Consider the following 21475-nt stretch of genomic DNA (forward strand, 5'->3'; position numbering starts at 1 on the left):
TCCACATATATATACACAAAAAGATAGAAGATATATATAAGCAGTTGAAATTATCTATTTTTAAGTTTTAACACTAAGTGTTTCTATTAATGTTTGGCAATATTTTAAGCTAGAAACACTCTCTTATACACTCCTCTTAATCCATAAAATAAGATGTACTCAAAAAAAGAAATAAAATAAAAATTGAGTTTTTTAACTTAAGGTTCCTTTTTATAGACTACATCACTTTCTTTCAAAACTGAAAAAAGTGAGGTATCATATAATAGTAGTCCTTACAGAGAACAAATGCTAGATTGATGAGAAAATGTATGCAAATTTTATTTAATTATGTTTTGCAAAAGAAACAAACATTAAATACAATAAACAGAAGTATATTTTTTCTTTTATAATTATTTTAATTGTAACTTGGAAATTTTCGGCTTACTATTTAGATTTCAAATGTTCCTAAGTCATAGTCATATAATTAGTTCTGAAAGATGTATATATAATTAAAGTGTTCAACCATATAATATTTATCATTATACTTATTAAAATAATTTTACCATATAATATCAAAAGATTATGTTTTTCATATGAAAGTGCTTTATTAAATTAGTAAAATTATAAATATTCAAAATTCAGTAAATTTATAAGACAAAAATATAAATAAATAATATCTTTTATTAAAAAAATGAAAAATTGGAATATGTTAAAGTTCATATTAACTATAAAATTTGTTTTCTATTAATTTGTATTTTGATATTTATTCCTTAAAGATTTTATTTATTGCACTGGCTACAGATTAAAAGAATTTTATATATATATATTTTTTTTTAAATTTCATATAGAAATTACTGGAAATGGAATATGGACAAGATGATGATAAACTTGAATTACAAAGTAAAGTAGAGAGTTTAGAATCTATTGTTCGTATGTTGGAACTTAAATCCAGAAATGCTACTGATCATGGTAAAATATATTTTGGATGTTTTTCTTAGATCTTAGTGTTTAAAGTATGAACATTTTTATGTAATTAAAAATGTTTATATTCATAATACAAATAAAATTTTTGATTTTTTAATAAATTTGTATTTTAATTGTTTTTAACAAAATTTATTTAATTTAAATAATGTTTCATAAATATATAAAAATTACAGAAATATTGTATGTTGTTAATGTTACATTTGTCATGTAACTCTTATAATAATTTTATTAAACTTGATAACTTAATAATTTATATTAAGTTAAAAATTATATATAATTTAAATATCTATATATCTGTGTTGTGTGTATGTGTGTGTGTGTGTATATATATATATATATATATATATATATATATATAAATCAATCACTTCCTTTTTTAAATGTATATAAATGTTATTTACTAAAAATATTTTTATTTGAGTTATTTTTCAAACTATACTTCCTGATTTTTATATATCAATCAGTTAAATGAAAATAAAATAATCTTTATTTACAGCAACTCGTTTAGAAGAAAAAGAATCTGAAATGAAAACTGAATATAGTAAATTACATGAAAGGTATACAGAGGTAACTATTTATTTTTTCTGATCTTTTTACTGAAAGTAACTAAAGAGAAAATGAATTTTAATGTGATCAAATACTGGATGATCTTAAGTCCAAATCAATCAAATTTGATATGGTGATGTTTTAGAACATAAAGAAGACATTTTCATAAATAAAAAAATAAATAAATAAATAAATTAGTACCAAAACTCATCACTACTAAGGCAGTTTTTGAACTTAATGCAACAAAAAAGTAGATGGGAGAACTTCATCATATTTTGTCCAATTTCATTATATATCTTCAGGCAATACTGGTTTTTGTTTTCAAACATGAGTGAACTGTTTAAATACTTTTATGTATACAAATGTAATATAATAATTTAAATTCAGGACTTTGTGCAATACAATATATTTACATTAAATAAATATGTTTTATTATGAAAAAAATTAGTATTTATTACCTTAATAGAATTCAAGTCTGAATCTTAGGAAAAGTAAGCTCACTTTTTAATAATGAAACAACTTAGACAAAACTGATTTTTAATGCTAAATATTTAAAAATAATTCAAGAATTTGTGATTCAAAGACTAAGAGAGAGAAATGTTTTCATGTTTTAATTCTTGTTTATGCCAAAAATTATTCTAAAGTTTCAAATTTTGTAATCCTTAGCTAACAAAAATGATTTTCCATTATATTTTATATCATTATATTATACAGAAATATAAGTTGTAAAAACAAATATTTGTTAGAAATTTCTTAAATTTTAATAATTATCAGATTTAATGAAAGACTATTATGGTGTTCTTTAAGCACTAATAAATACACTTTTAGAATTTTTCTTTTTTTGTGCAAATATTGATAAATGCAAATTGAAACAAACAAGCATTTTCTTTTGATATTATGACAAGTGCATTAAATGGAATTTTAATTTTATCTTGGATAATTGTTACATTAAGAATTCTTCCTTATTCTATTTTGGCAATCAAATGCAGCACATCCAGACATAACTAGAATATATTATGTGTATAGTCTAAATTTTATATTATTTTATAATATATTTAATAATAAATAATTAAATTTATACTTTTTAATTTGAAATTTATGTTTGCATTTTGTTGGATAATAATAGATTATAAACAATACAGATAAGGTGACCAACTATTTTACAATGAAAAGGAGGACACAAATAAATTGAAGGAAAAAATATTGTAAATAAAAGAAACATTTTATCCATTGCAACAATAATACACTATAATAAACTCTACTGCATGCGTATGAGCCATGTTGTGTTTCGGTAAGAAGTAAACAAAGCTACTTGAATGCAGTGCACTGTCTCAAGGTCTCCTGTGCAGAGCACATGCGTTTCATAATCGCGTCTTGCTGCATTGTACACTGTACCAAGCCTTGATGAACCGTAATGTCAAATACAAACACATCACATTACATGCAACAGATCGGCTTGGCATCAATCGAATATGGAGATTTACAGATTAGTCTTCAAATATCAAAAAGGAGGACATGTAGGAGGACACTTTTCAAGGGAGGACAGAACTTACAAAAGAAGGACTGTCCTCCCTAAAGGACAGTCCTTCTAAAGGAATCCTCCCTAAAGGAGGACGATTGGTCACCTTAACACAGATAGATAATAAAATAAATTCTGTATGCTTTTAAGATAAATCTACATTCTCACATTCCTATTTATTTAAAAGTAAAGCTTTAAATTGAATATAAATAAAGTGTTTCATTTCAGATAATCTTAAATAGTTAATATTATATGAAGAGTTATGTATTAATCATAGTGGATAAAAAAAAATTAATTAACTGATTAAACATAAAAGTATAAGTAATAATAATTTACTAATTTAATACTGCTATAGCTAAATAAAATTGTTTGAATAGAGTTTAATCTTAAGCCTATAAATACTGAGTTAATTTTATACATTATAAAATCATATAAACTAACATTAATTTTATATATTTATAAAATTTATTTATTTATTACAGAGAATAACTATTTTGAAAGGAAAAAGTTTTTTGATTCTTAAATTCTGTTTAATAGTTTAAAAACTCATGTTTAACATATAACCAAACAGAAGACTTGACAGAATATTCATTCATTCACTTTTATTTGTACATATAAACAATAGTACAAACTGGCATCACATTGCATAACTGGTATACACTGAAGAATATTTCTCTCATAACAACAAGCTTTACACTTAGTACAATGAATTGAATTAACAAAAATAACAAAATAACATATATACAATTGCATTCTTCTACTTGCAGACTGCTGGAAAAAATAAAAGTAAAATGAACACAAGTTGACATTGCTGGCAACTATTTGCTGCAGTGGCAGTGAAGATGTGTCATCTAAACCCTAACAAATAAATTTGTGGGATGCACGAATCAAGAACACTGCATAGTTGAGTGTTTAAACACAGTCTCCAAGGTGTTAAGGTGCAAAATCGAACTTACCAGCAATAGTTTGTTTCACTCAAGCATACACTGGACGATTTTTGTTCATTGTATTATGTTCTTGGCTTTCTCATTTCTCTCTAGTTCAGTTGGCACACTTAGCCCTCTTTTCTTTATTAGGGCAGTCTTTGTAGAGGTGTTCCTCCCCACAATGATTGCAAACCTGCTTCTCTGCCATACATTCCTTTGTGAAATGATTGAAGCCCAGACATCTAAATCATTGTTTTATGGGCACATAATTATAGATAGGACATTTGCTCCATTGGAGGTGTAAAACTCCTTCTTTTATCATGATGCTTCTGGCTGCTGACGTTGCTTCAATCACCCACAAGTTACATTTTGCATGCTTTTACTTTATTGGATATTGCACTGTTACATTTTCATGAAATTCCTCATTTGTATAAACTACATTCACTGAAATATTCTGATCACATATGTTGTCCAGGAGATCTTCCTTTTCCACTGATTCAGGTACAGAAACAATTTTTAAGAGTGGTTGGTGTGCCCTGGCATTTCTGACACTTAACCCTAGAACTTTAATAATTGCTTATAAAGGAACTCCAAATCTTCCCTATTATACCAATCCACTGCCTTGCCTCCATTATTAAGTTTCCTCAAGTGCTTGACCACAATACCAAGCACGCAAGGCTTCACACCATTCGTCAACAATGATCTCATCTGTTCATATGTATTTGCTTTATTTTCACTTTATACAAGAAGCGTGTAGATTCACACATGGGTTTTGACTCTGGTTGCATTTACCTCTTACCCTTTCTTACTGCATCACTATAATTGATAGTAATAACTCCTTCTTGTAATAATCAAAGTTTACATTAATTTTTCTCCAAAATAAATGGTTTTTCTCTTTACAAAATTTAGGAAAAGTTAACAAAATATTTGTAGAGTTTTTTAAGTTCCCTATAAACAGATTTTAGATGAGATTTATTAATTGTTATTGTCCTGTTTATGACCTTTATAAACTCGCATAATACAGTAGAAGTTTGTTAATCTGACTAGAATGGCATTAGATTATTGAAAGTGCTGGATTACCAGATATTGCTGTACATTTTGTACCAATGCATGCTGCTGTATGCTTCTGATTTCTTTACATAATCAGTCTGAAGTTGAATATATTGTGTTAAGATTGAAAAATCTGTAAAATTATAATTAACTAATATCTCAAATTCAGGAAAAACAGTAGGAAAAATTCAGGAAAAGAAAGAACAAAAGAATCAGACAAGGTAAACAAAAAGGTTAAAAAATTATTATTAATGCCAAATTAAAAATTAGTAGTTGTTTTTTTATTTGTGATAAATCAACCCCTTCTGTTCCCTTAACCAGAGTCTCCCCATGTGCACTGTATACATACAATTCACAAAAGCTAAACATATTCCAAGTATGAAAAACATGATATATAGCAATGTCATGCTGCTAATTGAAGCAAAGGTGGGTTGTGGCCATCATTTTTGCCTTGATTTACATCTTGTACTAAAGTTCACTGTGTTCAAACAAATTCCATTTTGTGGAATAATTATACTATCATGCTAGATTATTATTGGATAATTCTTGATTATTGGCTTATTTTCAGATGGTATCAGATTATTCCACATTCTGGATTATCAAACGCTGAATTAACAAACTTCTTCTGTAATAATATATGTTTCATATTTGTATCTTTCTTAAATATTACATTATGTTTTTAATGAATTAAGAAAGATTTGAATTTTTCAGTTTCTTTTTTAACAAAACTTTATAGTATTAGTTAAAATTTACGTTAATAACACTGTTGCTTTATAGTGATAAAAATTAATTTTTTCAGTTATTCAAAACTCATATGGATTACATGGAAAGAACAAAAATTCTTTTTGGAACAGATAGACTTGAACAGCTTACTTCAAGATCAAAGTATCTATTAATACTTATTTTATTTTGTTAAATATTCTATTTATAAGAAAATTTTATTTTCTTGTAATGTAAAACTGTTTTAATATGTGAAATATATCTTATATTCTTAATGAAATGATACTAATATGATCAAAGCTAAACAACAAAGCTGTGTTAAATGTTAGATTTTCTTTTTCCTAAACAATCTGACTGATCAAAATTAATTATAAACAACAAACTAATCTCTGTGGAGGCATTGTAATTGATCATAAAAAAATATAGTTTAAAAGCATTTATTTCTTTAGTGTAATGTTAACTTGTAAAAAATTTTTGCTTTCTTAATTTTATTATTCATTAATTGATTTTAAATTTTTCCTAAAATAATTCAGTGATTAATTAATCTAAATGTTTTTATTTAAAACTAATAATTATATATGCTAGTTATCTAAAAAGCTTATTTAATTATAACAAATTAATTCCCAAAAATATACTCAAATAAATTCAGATATTAATTTCTAAAATGGAAACTGGTATTTCCAATTATATATTAACTGATTATATAAATAGATTTTTTAAATAAAAAAATCTATTTATGTATCCATCTGTGTATCCATTTTAATACTAGTTTTGGTTATACTAATTTTTGAGTTTTTACTGTTTACTATAAATTTTGAAAATTTTGACTTGCTTTGTGTGTATATAAAGCAAAATTACTGAATATTAAGGATTAAATTGAAATATAATTTTTCACATATCATATTCTGGGATTCTAAAGTTTAATTTAAAATATATTTGAATATATATAATATTTTAAAATTTTTAGCTTCCTATCAGTTTGTTTTGTTGAGAAAATTTAGTCCATAATATGCCATATTAAATTATTATTTTTAGAACTCAAAGAGAATTAATTACTTTTGGGTAGAAGTTTGATTATTAAAAATTACTTTTTTTACAGAATTTATTGATAAAGTTGCCTATTTTTTTTATTTTACATACATACATATACAATAAATAATACACTCAAAAACCAGTAATCCAGCAAATATATATATTTAATATAAAACTAATGTTTTTGACTATTATAAGCAATCATCATCAGGTTATCAAATATTCTAGAATGGAACTGCAATTCAAACAGAAAGTTTTTAAAAGATAGAATCAATTTCTGATTGGACAGGAGATTGAATATCATTGCAGGCATATACAATAAAAAAATTTTTTAAAAGACTTGAAATTAAGGTATTCCTGTTTGCAGTAAGGTGCCATTTCTATTAAATACTTTGCTGGTTTTTGAGTGTGATATTTATTGTTTTGACATCCAGTTATTATTTTTACATATACATATACAGAGTGAATAGTAAAATCTTAAGTTATCCAAATAACTTTTGAATGAAGATAGCTAGAGCTTTAGAAGTGAAGTATGATAAAGTTAAAATGCACTAACAGACGAGATTGATGGCAGCAGTCCTAGGGGTAAAATTTAGAAGTTGCATTCCTGTCTTAGAAACTTGGAGATACAGAAAAAGGTTATGTGAGAAAGTTGCAGAGCATCATCAAATTAGTAGGAAATAACATTTCACAGAAACCATATTGCAAATAGAAAATTTGGTTGCATGTGCCTATTCAAGTTGTTGGGTCAGTTTCTTCAAAGATGAGCTGTGATACAACCAGCCTCTCTTAGCCACACAGTTGGATGTGAAGCAATAAGAAATCGTAAAGAATACTACCATTCAGCTTTTCTAGCATTTGTCCTGATTCATCATTTAGCAGTACTGTCTTGCAACAGTCTCCATTTATATAGCTTGTCATGACCTTTTGTTGACATGATATTTTCCAGAGGACTATCACATGATTGACAATCATTTGATGCTGTTGGTTTTATCTAGTAGTTCATGGCAACTTTATAATACCAATACCTTACTTCTATAGCTCTAGATATCTTTGTTTAAAAGTTATTTAGGTGACTTAGGAGTTTGCTTTGCATTCTATATATGTACATATAAAATAGTATAAAATTTCTGAGTTATAAAGAAATATTATCTAAAAATTATATCTAACTACAATTTTATTATCATCCTTTTTATAGACAGGGTTTGAATCTTAGTCAACTAAAACATGGATCATTAATGACTAGTATTGAATCAGGTGAATCACCTGTAAAATCAATGAATACACCAATAGATTATCATAGTCCAAGTTCTTCAGGTCAAGATACTGATGTCAGTTTAAGTTTAAAAAGTGAAATACAGGTATGTTAATTTACTTTAGTTATCAGAATTTATTTTAAAAATATAAAAGAAATATATTATGAAATTGAAAACAAAATACTTGTTATAAATATAAAAAAATAGTTTATTGATTTATATCAAAAATTTAAATATGAATATTTTATTTCAAAAGTTTAAAATTTAATATTCACTAATATGCAAATAAATGTAAGCTTTCTGTCACTGCTTTATCATAATATATAGAAAATAGAATAGAAAGTTTACCTAAATTAATAAAATAAATAAAAATAATAGAATATGTCAGTTTATTTATATAAGGGAGTTTTTAATGAGTTTTATAATTTAAAGTAAAATCAATTTCATTCAAAAGTTAATTGCTAAAATATGTTATAAGTAGTTTATATAAGTAAAATTGAATTCACATTTAGAGCATTGCAAGATGAATTTCTAAATATAATTAATGATAATTGCTGGATTACTAAGTTGATCATTTAATCTTAATTTTTGTCTAGACAAATTTGCCATTACAAATGTATTTATTATTTGTTAATCACTTAGTAATTTAATAAATTATAATTAAATTGGAAGTAATTTAAATGATATTAAATAATAATAGATAATTCAAAATATCAGATGAAAATGAAAAAATAAAATATGAAATGCTTAGTGACTAGTATTGAATAGAATCTGTTATCTAGTATTATTGTTTAAATAAGAATAAAAATACAAAATATTTCAAAAGACAAGTGTTTTTGTTATTAAATAACAGTTATAACAAGTTTAATCTGTCAACAGTTACATAGACTTATTATCATTCCATTGAAATTTAAATTCTTGCAATTAGCATAGGGAGTAATTTTTCACATATCTTTCTAGTTACACTATAATAGTGCATAATTATTATATTATGACTACTTTACATTTTTAATGTTAAATTGTGCTGGAATGCATTTGTGTATTCAACTCATAATGTTCCTGTAATTAGAGGCTGTTTTATAGTTCAGTTTGCTAACATTTCATAATTATTTACATTTCTTTAATTATAAATTGATTTTTGTTTTATATTTTGTTTTTTTCAAAATAGCATATAATTTAAAAATTATATAGCTATAAATTTGGTCAATAGTTTTGTTATTTATATAATGATTTCTTGATGATAATAATGACATTTTAATTTTTTTTATAACATAAAATATTTTTAATGAGTAAATTCTAATGAAAAAATATTTTATAGATATCTACTGTTTATTTTACTATAATGATATGAAGTAAGGGTGGTCAACAGAACAATCTGTGCATTATTTTTGGTCAGTCATAGAAAATGTGGTCTGTTAAAATACAAAATACATGTTGTAAGTTTAATAGGAATAGTAAGTCTATATTTTCCATGGAAATATCTTTTAACTTCTCATAAAGGATTGGTAACACTTCTTAAGATAAAGTGTAGAGAAGACAAAGTGCACTGTCAATAGTCATTCCTAGATTGTTATTTTAGTAATTATTTTATTTTGCCCTAAGTAGTTCAGTTAAATGCAAAATGAATGAGTCAAAGAGGAGCAAAACTTATGATTTATGCAATGGAAAGAAATAAATCATCTTTTTTTTTGTTATGGAATAAAATAAATATTTACTAAAACATATTATAACATAACATAACAATTAAACAATGCCATTTATTTTATAACATAATAAAAAAAGAGATAATATAGAATGTTGATTATATCCAATAAATAAATATAACTATGTTTTGCAGAATATTAGGGTAGATTATTAAGCTTTTATAGAACAGAGATTATTGGTGAATTTGGTAATATTTTTGGTGAATTGGTGGTAATATCAGCAACAAGTCGGTTAGACTTGCTTACTTTGTCATTAGATGGGAATGATATGAATTAAAAATAACCGGAAATCTTATGAGTTTCTAGGTCTTTTTCCTGACACCAAATAAGAAAGGTAATTCACATCTTACCTCATGTTATAAAGATTTTATTAATATAAATCCAAGGCAGAGGGACAGGTTCTTATGATAAAGCATTCAGCATATAAATGAATTCAAAACAAGACCAATTTAAATAATAAAACAAACAAAATTTAATAAGGACAAAAATTAAATACAAAATTAAAATATATTCTAATTATTTCTATTATGAAACCTTAATTTTACAGGGAGAGTTTACAATAATGAATATAATACCTCTGTGTTATTTACTTTCCTTCTGCTCACTTTATAGAGGTGGAAGTATGGAGATCAGGCACAAAATTATAAGTATTGATGAACTGACTACTTCATAGTTAATCCGTGTGGAGTTTTGGCGCATAAATCCTTTTATACTCGAATTTATCTCCATTGAGGAGTTAAATTTCTTGTCTTATGACAATGAGTTGGGTTAGTTCTGAGTTTAGTCATAGAATATGATCTAAACTTTTAAGGTAATAAAATGTTGAAAAAAAAAAACTGTATTTCCGATCCTCCTTTAAGTTCCCTCAAAAAGTAGAAAATTGTAGAATTTAATATCAAAATATTACATTGAAATTTAAATAAATAAAAATTAAATGAATCTTATAATCAGATTATCACATATAAAATTAAGCTGAAATTAAATATAAATTTAAGTCATGATGCAATTATGCAGAATTTTTCAGCCTTTAATTTATATATAATTTTTCAAATATTTATAAATGAATTAATTAAATTTAAAAATTTTATAATTATTAATGTTAACTGAATAAAAAGATGATAACACCATCTATTGTAGACAAATTACTTCAACAATTTAATCGAAAATAGTAAAAAAATAGCCTACAAAATCCAGGATAATTTGATTTATATTTAGAATATATAAGTCAACTTTTGTTATGTATTCTAACCCCAGTAAATAGAAAATACATAAAATAATTTAAGAAACACTAATGTACATTAGCAGGTAGTTAAAATTATGTGGTACCATCTGTTATGAAATGTTATTAAAAAATAACTTTTAATTTATTGATTATTATAAAAATGCAAAAATTAATTTTGAGGGTAGAGTTGAGTTTCTAAAAATGTTGTAAATGCCAGTAATGAGTAAAATTTTCATTAAGTCCAGTCCAATTCAAGATATGACATGTCACCCTCTATCTCACCACTCTTTAACTTTTAACTACCAAAATTTATTAGCATCAATGTCTCTTATATACAAGTTACCATGCCAAATTTTGTTTCTTAATCTTTATCCTATCCTGAGATATTAAATGAAATAGACACAAACATACACAAAACATTTTGGGTATCAGTTTTTACTTTTTTGGGTTCAGGTGCTTAAAATGTCAAGCTTTTAAATATGACAGGATTACAATATTATCTTAAAAAAGCCAAGAAAAGTAACTTGTGTTATGCTGTAACAGCCAGGCAAGTAAAACCTATGTGATAAACAACATTCAGTTTATTATAGTTTTCATCTCAAATTATAATATTCAGTAAATTAATTGTCTATAAAGACCTGCTGTTTCATCAGCAAATAACGTATCTAAAAATATCAATTTTTCTTTATTTTTATTTTATCTATCTATTTTATACTTTTATGACGTTATTGCAATTGACAAATTGTAACTTTCTCAATAAAACAAAGTATTATTAATACCCATTAAAATAAAAACAAGTTAGACACATAAGACAATCATAAACTCATTTCAATAAAAACAACAAATAAACCTATAAAATGAAATAAATATTTATACTGTTAATATTTGTATACCTTAAGCTACTGAAGTTTAAATTTGTTCAGACTTTTAGAAAAATCCATTGGATTTGTTTATGTAAATATATCAATTGTTCTTTCTTATTAGTAAATATTTTTAAAAAATATTACTACAGAATACACTTTGGGTAACACTTGCTATTTCTTTGAATTTGAAATATTTATAACAAGAATAATAAATCAGTTTTTATTAAAGTTTTTAATCTTTTTGAAATAGACACAATAATTTTAATATAATTTATATATATATTATTACAGTCTCAGGAATTAAATGCCACATCACCAAAATTACAAAATCAGAAGGGAAATGTTATAAGTCATTCATCTGAAAAAGGTTCGTAAGTGCATATTAGTTTTATCTTTCAAAATTTATTTTATCTTAAGGTTAATAGTTTTATTTAATTGGTTTAATAATATAATATTTTAAATTTACTGTTTAATGTAAGTTATTTAAATTCATACAGAAATTTTTCAAAACAACAATAAAGATGAATTTAGAAAATTCACTTAATTATGTAATAAATCAATACAGCTGCAGACACAAATTTTAAAAAAGTTGACTATAGATTAAAATAATCTTAATCCTTATTTTTTAAAAGATAATGGCTTGAATAGTCACAAAAAATAATAATAATAACAATTAGTATGATTTATTTTTAATAATAATAACATTTTGCTTTTTATTTATTATAGAAGTTTGAAAAGTTTATAAAACAGACATTCTCACATAATTATGACTGTTTTGTTAAATTTGTTGGATGAATAACGAATATCTCAAAAAGATTTTGTGCTAACAGTCCAAAGTTTTTGTTTGCAAAAATACTGATAAGATTTAATTTAAAATACACCGAAGAAACTAAATTTGTATTCACATACCTGTCACTTACAACTACCACAAACAAACAGTCTTCCTTTACAGAAATTACTTTTTATTAGAGGCCAGACCCCTGTAAAAATATGTAAAAACAATTTAACACATCGACTGCCAACTACGATATAACTCGTAATTTTTGTTATTGCCTAGGACGTCAACTATTAGTTATATTGTAGTTTGTTTCCTTGCCATATTTGTGCAGCTATGATACAATTCATAGTATATCAGTGTAAATATGAATAGATAGCCTCAGGAGCAAGAACAAAAAAATCAAGGTTGGCTTACATGAACAGAACATTTATTAATAAATGAACAGAAAATATAGTCATAAAAAATTTATTCAAAATCAAAAACAAAAGAATATTTTTATTGTTTGTGATAATTTTTAAAACAATCTTCCACACAAAGGGTTGGCTTCTCTGGTCAGATTGGACAGAAATAACATGTTTCTCAGTTTTTTTTAGCTTTGGTACAAATTCAACACGGCTTCGTCAGATGCTGTTTTTTTTTTGTAGGTAAGATACTCTGTAAATAATGAAGCTCTTGAAATCTAATTTTTTTTTAAAACTGGTTGAATCTCTTTTCCATTCAATGTCTTGACGAATGCTTCTCTAAACTTTATAAGTTTTATTTTAGAAGAAGTTGCTTTTTGAAACAGTTTGTGTGCATTATGTATGTATATATATATATTTATTTATTTATTTATTTATAATTTGATTATAAAAATAATTATAAAACAACACACTCAAGAAAGATGTAAATGTGATGTGCTCGACTCTATATCTGATTTAATACTAACGAATTTAGATGCATATCTCTGACTCGGCTGTAGCGAAGTGACAAATTGAATCATGTCTGTGCATGAATTAACTCATAGTTTGGCTTTAGCAAAGAGCTTTCTGTTATATAAGCCAACTACAAGATAATTTGTAAGATCTTTTTTTAAAAAAGAAAACATGTTCTATATGCTTTTTGATTATTACTATGTACTCTAATTAGAGTTTTTAATAATATAATATAATTAAATTAAGTTGGTGTTTTACATCATAATCCTGAAAAGTAATGTGGCAGTCAACATGTTAAAAACATGTTGACTGCCACATTAACAATAATATCAGAAGTTAAAAACAAATAGTTTTGATTAAAATTTAATTAGATGAAATGGATTTAAGGTAACACAACTATTATGTGAATAATGCAGGAATATTGTATTGCTCCTTATGATGATTAGATTTGTATCAATTAGAGAATTGACACATATGATTTAATATTTTAAAGTACATTTGTTCAGTTTATTATTCAAAATAATTACTTTTCAATCTTATATATTTTTATTATAAAAAAAACTTAAATTAGAGACATATGGCCAATTATTTGATATTGTGGGAATTGACTATTAAGTATAGACCCAACATTCTTCCTATGTAGCTGTTCAGTTTTTAAACCTTATTTTATACTATTTTTCATTGTTTTGTTAGTTTAGTTTTATTCATTATGTTTAGGAATGGATGATGTATCAATATAGTAAATCAAGGACTGTCTGTTTTATAATAGAAGAAAATGTTAAACTGATTTAGATTTAGACATTATTACCTGTAAAGATATTCTCAATAAAATAAAATTTTACATTTTTTATTGAAGAAAAAATATTTTCTACCAATAATGACTAAATTAGTCACAAACCTGACAGTAAAAATGAAACTTATAGTAAGAGATCATTATTTGTTTGTTAAATTCTAACCAGATATTTTTATCCTACTAGTTTTATTTATATTTATTTCTTCTATTATTATAACATAAAATGTTATCGTAGTCAACTGTTTATTATGATTTAGATCTAATCTTAAATGGTTAAAAAGACCCATTAACTCATTTCTTTGGTATATTGGTTTATTAAAGACTTTTAGGATATAAGTGCTTAAAAGTTTCTTTCAGAGTCCTTAAAATTACTTAATTTTTAAGGGAGAAAAGAAATGGGGAATCATGTTGCGTATAATTGCAATACATGCAGTGAATAAGTAAAATAATAAATAAAAATGAATTAGAATGAACAAGTGAACTCAAATCCTATAGAAATGTTTGTTGCAGATTAATACCTCTTCTGTCTCCTAGATGATGAAGAACCGACCATAGGACAGAGGACTGTCTTATGTTATCGAAGATCCTTTATCTTGATTGGAGTTCCACAACATTGAGTTCCCAGTTGTGACATCTTTCTCTCTCTCTCTCTCTCTCTCTCTCTGAGTCTTATAGTATGTCAACCAAATTTCTCATTTTCATTTCTTTTCTGCCACACTTCTGATCTTAGATTTTTAGCAGATGATGGTGTGTCGTTAGGAGATGTTTTCCTTGAGTTGATTAATAAAAATGTCAATAGCCAGAGAATTTTAAAATTTTTATTCTGACTTTTGAGAATAATAACATAGAAATTAGTGCAAAACTCTTGAATGAAATAAAAATAAAAATTTCCAAAAGACATGATGTCACAATAACACCAACAATATAATTTCTATAAAATTCTGTTTTTTTTTTTTTTTTTGGATGAATGAATGAAGACAATTTTTCTTTTACTTAAGATTTAAAAACATAACATAATAAAACTTTCACACAGTGATGTATCTACTCTTCCAAATTATAACTGTAAATGCTAATGAGAACTTTGAAATCTGGTAGAAAAATGATATTAGAGTTTAGAATAACAATTAAAGAAATGGCTACTACAATATACACATCCCATATGTATTAAATTTAATAATACAAGATCTACTTACTTATCAACCAATGAGTCTAAATGAAATAAATAAAATGAAAGTATTGATTAATTTATACACCAATGTAAAAGAAAGTAATTTGAAATGAAAGAAATAAATTTGGCATATGTAAATATGTGAATTATCAGAGATTTATTTAAGAAAACTAAAGTTAGTTAAGACAATAAGTAAACACAAAACATTAATGAAATTGTAATTGCTGATAACTAACTGATAGAAGGATCTTTATGTATGTATATATCCCTTTGATTCATTATGATAATTCAACTTTAATGTATTATTATAAAAGTAAGCATTGTGTAATAATTAATGAAGGTGCCATATGGTCCATGAATCATATTCTTGATGATTTCAAAGAATATAGTCTTCTTTTAGAATTGGAAGCTGTACAGAAATAATGCTGTTTATTTGAATTAGTCTAGAATAACCAAATTTTTAATATTATCTTAATTTTAATGTTTAATCTTATACCTTTTTGTTGGGCAACTCAGATATCTGCTAGTACAGAGATAGAGTTTTCAAAACTTCATAACCATATAAGAATGAATGGCAGTACCCCAAACAAACAAATACACAGTGTAAATAAAACAAAGAAAATGCAGACTAGAACCTATAAGTCATCTAATGAGAGTATATGGGAATTTTACTCTAGTTGCATTCATGATTGTTGCTTTTATTGTTTTGTTGTTATAAATATCAATCAGAATTCATTATATCAAGTACTTTATCTTGTAAATGGAAAAAATGGATAAAAGCAGCTCATATTGTATTTTCAAATATTAAATATTACTAAATAAGAGTCATTGTAATTTGATAGGTGATCAATAACAATTTTCTATAATTTCAGTTTCATACAAATTATTATTTTTTTATTTTTAATTTAATATTTTTTTTACATTAAAACAATTTAAAATAAAGTTAAATTTAACATTTAACTTTATTTTTAATTAGAAACATTACAAAATCATACTTTTATTTTATAGTGTTTACATCTATCACTACTAGTATTTTTGAAAATAAATGTTCAATTTATTATTTTTAGAGGATGGATGGACGGATGGTTTTGGATCAGACTTGACTCAGGCTATTACATCTGAATTGGATATTTCTCAGTCAGATGATACAGAATTACAAAAAACCAATATTAAAAGGTAATAAAATGTATTAAACTTTTTTAAAACCTGAAACTGTATTTTAAGTAAACATTTTTTAAACATATAAAATAGCTTTTATATCATTTCATTTATTCAAAAAGCTGGTTTTTTTTTTTTGGATTTTACATCTTTATTATTCAGGTTTCTAAAATCCATCTGTAAGGACATTAATAGTCAAAATAAAATATATCTTTAAGAATATTCATCTGTGAAATTCTAAACAATAATTAAATGATAATTTATAATACAAGATATAAAAATTACTTGTTTGTACAATTTAATCAATTAAATAAAAGAATAATAATTTAGTCTAAAAGTTCAAGTTAAGTCATTCAACAACCTGCCAACAAGAAACATATTACTGGGGAATAAATATTTTCTCCACACTTTCTTCTTCAGAAAGGGGAAGAAAGACAAAAATATCATTGCCAAGAGATCTCTAAAAAGGAGAGATGTCAAAAATTCACATCACTATAGATAGTCAGAGGGTCAATCAGTCAGTTGGATAGTCCAAAAAAATCAACCAATTAATTAAGAAGTCGGTAGTTTGTGATATAGGAAAAATTTCAAGACACACAAAACCTAAAGAAGCTAGAACCATGAGAGAAACCTATTTATAGAATAAATAATGCAGGAAAAATTGCACAGATCATGGATTAAATAATGAAAAATGTACTTCTCTATTTCTGGAAATATATTAACATCTAATCACAGAACCACTTCAGCATCCAGTAAAATGTGGAAGATGAAACACATCACAAATGTTTTCAGCTTCATGTTGAAATAGTTCATTTATAATTAGAATACATCGAATAGAATATTCGTGTAGTGTTTGAATTTGAACAGGCCAGTTAGAGACATGTGCTGATCTATTCAGGTTATAATGATGTTACATAACACACTTTCCATGCTTTTGATAGTTGTATCTCATCTTTAAAGTTTATGCAATTGGAGTCAAGGCTGGCTTTATTACATTTTGATGGACTGTAAAAGCTTGATGTGGTTCCAATTTGTAGAGGATCTGATGAGCTGAACCTTATTTAATTTTGCCTCTATATTGTCTTCCTAGGCAAACCTAGATAGGGCATTGGTGATTTTTGAATAATTTGTCATATTTGAGTTTCTGTATCTTCTGTTCTAATGACCTTTTTAGTGGCACAGACTCAGTTCATATTGGAAAAAATTGAGCATTTTTATAATAGGAATAATTATTTTTCTTAACATCTACCTATTATTTTAAGTTTTTTATACAAAAAATTTTGAATGTAAAATACAATATCGGTGAAAGGAAAGATCAGTTTTATATAAATATCATTTAGTCTTTTTTCTTTTAATGTTTTGTAGCAATTAGATTGCATATTATAAGATAAAATAATGCATTTTTTTAATAATAACTATATCATTTTTATAATATATATATATATGTATGTATGTAATATTTAGTTATTATTAAACAGAAAACAGAAAAGTAATTGATTTATTTAATCTTTAGTGAAGAAAGAAGATCAAATACTCTTTACCAAGAATTAAGCTTCCAAGATGCAGAAAATCCTAGTGAAATTGATGATACTTCAGATATTACAGGTATATTGTTAATATATATATATAAAACTATTTTATTTATAAACTATATTCAAAAATAATATTTTTTAAATATGCTTATTATGTATTAATATTTTGTGAATAATTAGATTATTACTAATTTTATGATCAAAACTTGTAAAAGTTTACATATAATGTTATTATTATAATAAACAGTAAATACTAGTAATTTTTTATAGCTGATATATATGTTTTAATTTATATATTTGGAGATATATTTACTTTCAGTTATAAATTTATATTTAAATGATATAATTTTATTTAAAATAAATTACGGAAATTTAAATTTTTGTAGTTTTACTTTATTTTATTAAATTGAATTTTTATGCTTTTTAACTATTTTTAGTTGTTTTTATTTGAAAATTAGTATATTATTTTACAATATTCTCATTGTGAAAATGAAAATAATCATACTTGCCTTTACAAAAAGTTTTGTAATACTTAGAACTAATGCATAAAGACAAAATGTTGATTGAATTATGATTATTTTATCAAATAAGATATTTTGTTTTCTAATTATTAATCCATTGATAGAAATATACTAATAAAAGTGTATAGTTGACATTAAATTCTTTTAATCACAAGTCTTTTTGTAATAAATCCTTACAGATAAAATTATGATTTAAAAAGTAGCATTTAAGTTATTATATTCTTAACATATTTCTCTTTGAGATGAAATTAGAAAATCTGCTATGTTGTAGCAGCAAAATTCTGTGAATCAAAAAATATTCATTATTTATAAGATTGGTTATAATTTTTTATGATTAAAGACCAACAACTGCCGAATTATCGGGCTAGCAAGTGGCTATAGAAATATTAATAATTTAAGTAAATTCTTAAATTATTAATATTTCTATAGCCATTTGCTAGCCCGATAATTCGGCAGTTGTTGGTCTTTATATATAACGGGTTAGTTGTTGTTTATTTTTTATGATTGTTTGGATTTTTCATAATTCTTTCTTTAATTATGAATTTTTTGATGTTTTTAATTTAATAGTTTGAAAATTTTTATAATTTTTTTAAAAAGAATAACATTTTTATTTGTCATATTAGTTACAAATTTTGTTTTTCTAAATTTTTTAAAATTTACTATTAAAACATATATATTATTAATTTTAAATACTATTTTTTAATTATTAACAGTATTAACATTATAATTCAGCATTTTACTTTACTTTTTTAATCACTGAACACTTTAAAATGTTTTTATTTTATTATTCCTGACAATAAGAGATTCGTCAAACTTTCAGCTTATCTATATGTAAATAAAAAAGTCTATCACAAGTACACAAAGTGTGCTACTTGTAAATGGAACATGATATTTCACATATTTAAAAAATACCATTGCAACACATTTTCTCTATAAGAAATCCCTCCATTTACATGAATTATTGGTTTCACAAAAACAACATGTAAATGAAAACCACATAAAGGAAGCCATAGAAAGCTGTTTAAAATAGCAATCTTTTTCATATTCTCAAATACAGCATTTGACCCTTACTGAGGTAGAAATGTTTTAACTATAGTTCTTTTTTTCTAAATATATGTGGTTACTGAAAACAAAAAACCCACTTTCTGATGTAATTAGTCATTTATTTCCATAAAGTTAATTATTTAAACTTAAAAAAATTTCAAATGTGCTAAAGTGAATTTAAATGGAGGGATTACTATATTTGTTTGAATAGATAAAAAAAAAAAAACTTCGGTGACTAGATATTTTATTTTTGAGCAAGAAATTAGGTAAACATAATCATTTTATATTTTAAATATAAATAAAGATGAATAATAATAAATATAGAAATATAATTAAATTAAATAATATACTTTTATTTACATAAACTGACTTTAGTGGAACTGCTCAATTTAGAATAAAAAGATGTTTCCAAATACAGTGGTGCCTCATACTCTGACTTTAATTCATTCCATGAAACTGTTTGAACTCTGAATCATTCAACGTCTAAATCAGTTTTTTCCTGTTAGAAATAATGGAAAGCAAATTAATCTATTCCCAGACCCCAAACAATACCCATTTTGATAAACTTAAAACAGAAAATACACATAATTAAAGATAAAAATAACTGAATTTGATGCCATAGTAATAAATCAAAACATTAAAACAATAAACAAAATATGTGAATTCCATATAATAAAATGAAAATTGCATTTATTGTTTGTAAACCATTGTTTCCAGCATCTTAAACATACACTACATGCACACTGCTTTTGTACTATCCAATAAGTTCCTCTTTCATCTCAATCATTGATATCAGAGTCTTCCTTTTACTTGTTAGACTTCGTTGCTTCCACACACTTCTTGGATGCCGTGGTTCATAAGTAAATGTTAAATTGGGTTGACAGACAGTTTTTGCATATTTTTGACAGCTGTTGCTACTTAACAAAGATATGTGATTTAATAAAAATTGTGAAATTTAACACATTATTGCTAATTTGATATTGTGTTCTTTATTTAAAAGCTTATTTTGTGTTTAAATGCATTTTTTTACTGTGTGCAGTTTGAACTTTGAAGCATTGTTCAAACTTGTGGCAGATTTGGGTTGAATGTAGCATTCAAACTCTAGTGTTCAAAGTTAGAGTTGTTGGAAGTATGAGGTACCACTGTATTATAATACATTAGTGAAAATGTATATAACAAATAATAGTATCCAAGTTATCATAAGTCACATTAGTATGGATACATTGTAGTTTAATCACAATAAAAAATGCAATTCATTTATATATGAGGAAAAAATTAATAAGCATTACTATAATACACAATTACTCATTTATATTGTAATTACACTGGATTAATTCTTTTAGAAAAGTTAGAAAAATTTATTTGTATTTTATTCTTTATTTTTTATTAACTAAATGTTTAAAAATATATTAAAAAAACAAACAGTTTAGATACAATCATAGAAATTGATATTATATTATTAATTGCATTTTTTGAAAGAAATGTTATATTAGGAAAACCTTTTTATATGTTTTAACTTATTATATATTATTATATGTTTAGTTATATCTCCCATCATTATTGCTAAATTACAGAACTGTTTATATTGATTCTACTTATATATTCCTTTTGCAGATTTCTAAATTTAATTCAATTACAAATCATTAATATTTCAAATTATAAATATTTTGTTTGAAGTCTTATTCTTTAATAATATTTTTGAAGCTAGAAAATTAAAAAACAGAAAAAACAAAAATATAAAATTATACATTTAATTATTAACTAACT

At 24.5% G+C, this 21475-nt stretch overlaps 1 protein-coding gene across 8 annotated transcripts in view; it reads left to right on the top strand.

Moving 5' to 3' along the window:
- The window catches only part of LOC136988714 (C-Jun-amino-terminal kinase-interacting protein 4-like), a 94478-nt gene that overhangs the window by 21809 nt on the left and 51194 nt on the right, over positions 1-21475 (top strand). For all 8 annotated transcript variants that reach the window (XM_067286660.1, XM_067286662.1, XM_067286659.1 and 5 more), the window contains exons 2-8: positions 828-948; positions 1460-1530; positions 5804-5889; positions 7955-8117; positions 12092-12167; positions 16521-16629; positions 18125-18216. In XM_067286660.1, coding sequence (XP_067142761.1) covers positions 828-948; positions 1460-1530; positions 5804-5889; positions 7955-8117; positions 12092-12167; positions 16521-16629; positions 18125-18216 — 718 coding nt within the window. The remainder of the gene's footprint in view (positions 1-827; positions 949-1459; positions 1531-5803; positions 5890-7954; positions 8118-12091; positions 12168-16520; positions 16630-18124; positions 18217-21475) is intronic.

The sequence above is a fragment of the Centruroides vittatus genome, unplaced genomic scaffold (assembly GCF_030686945.1).
Source record: "Centruroides vittatus isolate TY-2023 unplaced genomic scaffold, ASM3068694v2 scaffold_386, whole genome shotgun sequence".
Taxonomy (NCBI): Eukaryota; Metazoa; Arthropoda; class Arachnida; order Scorpiones; family Buthidae; genus Centruroides; species Centruroides vittatus.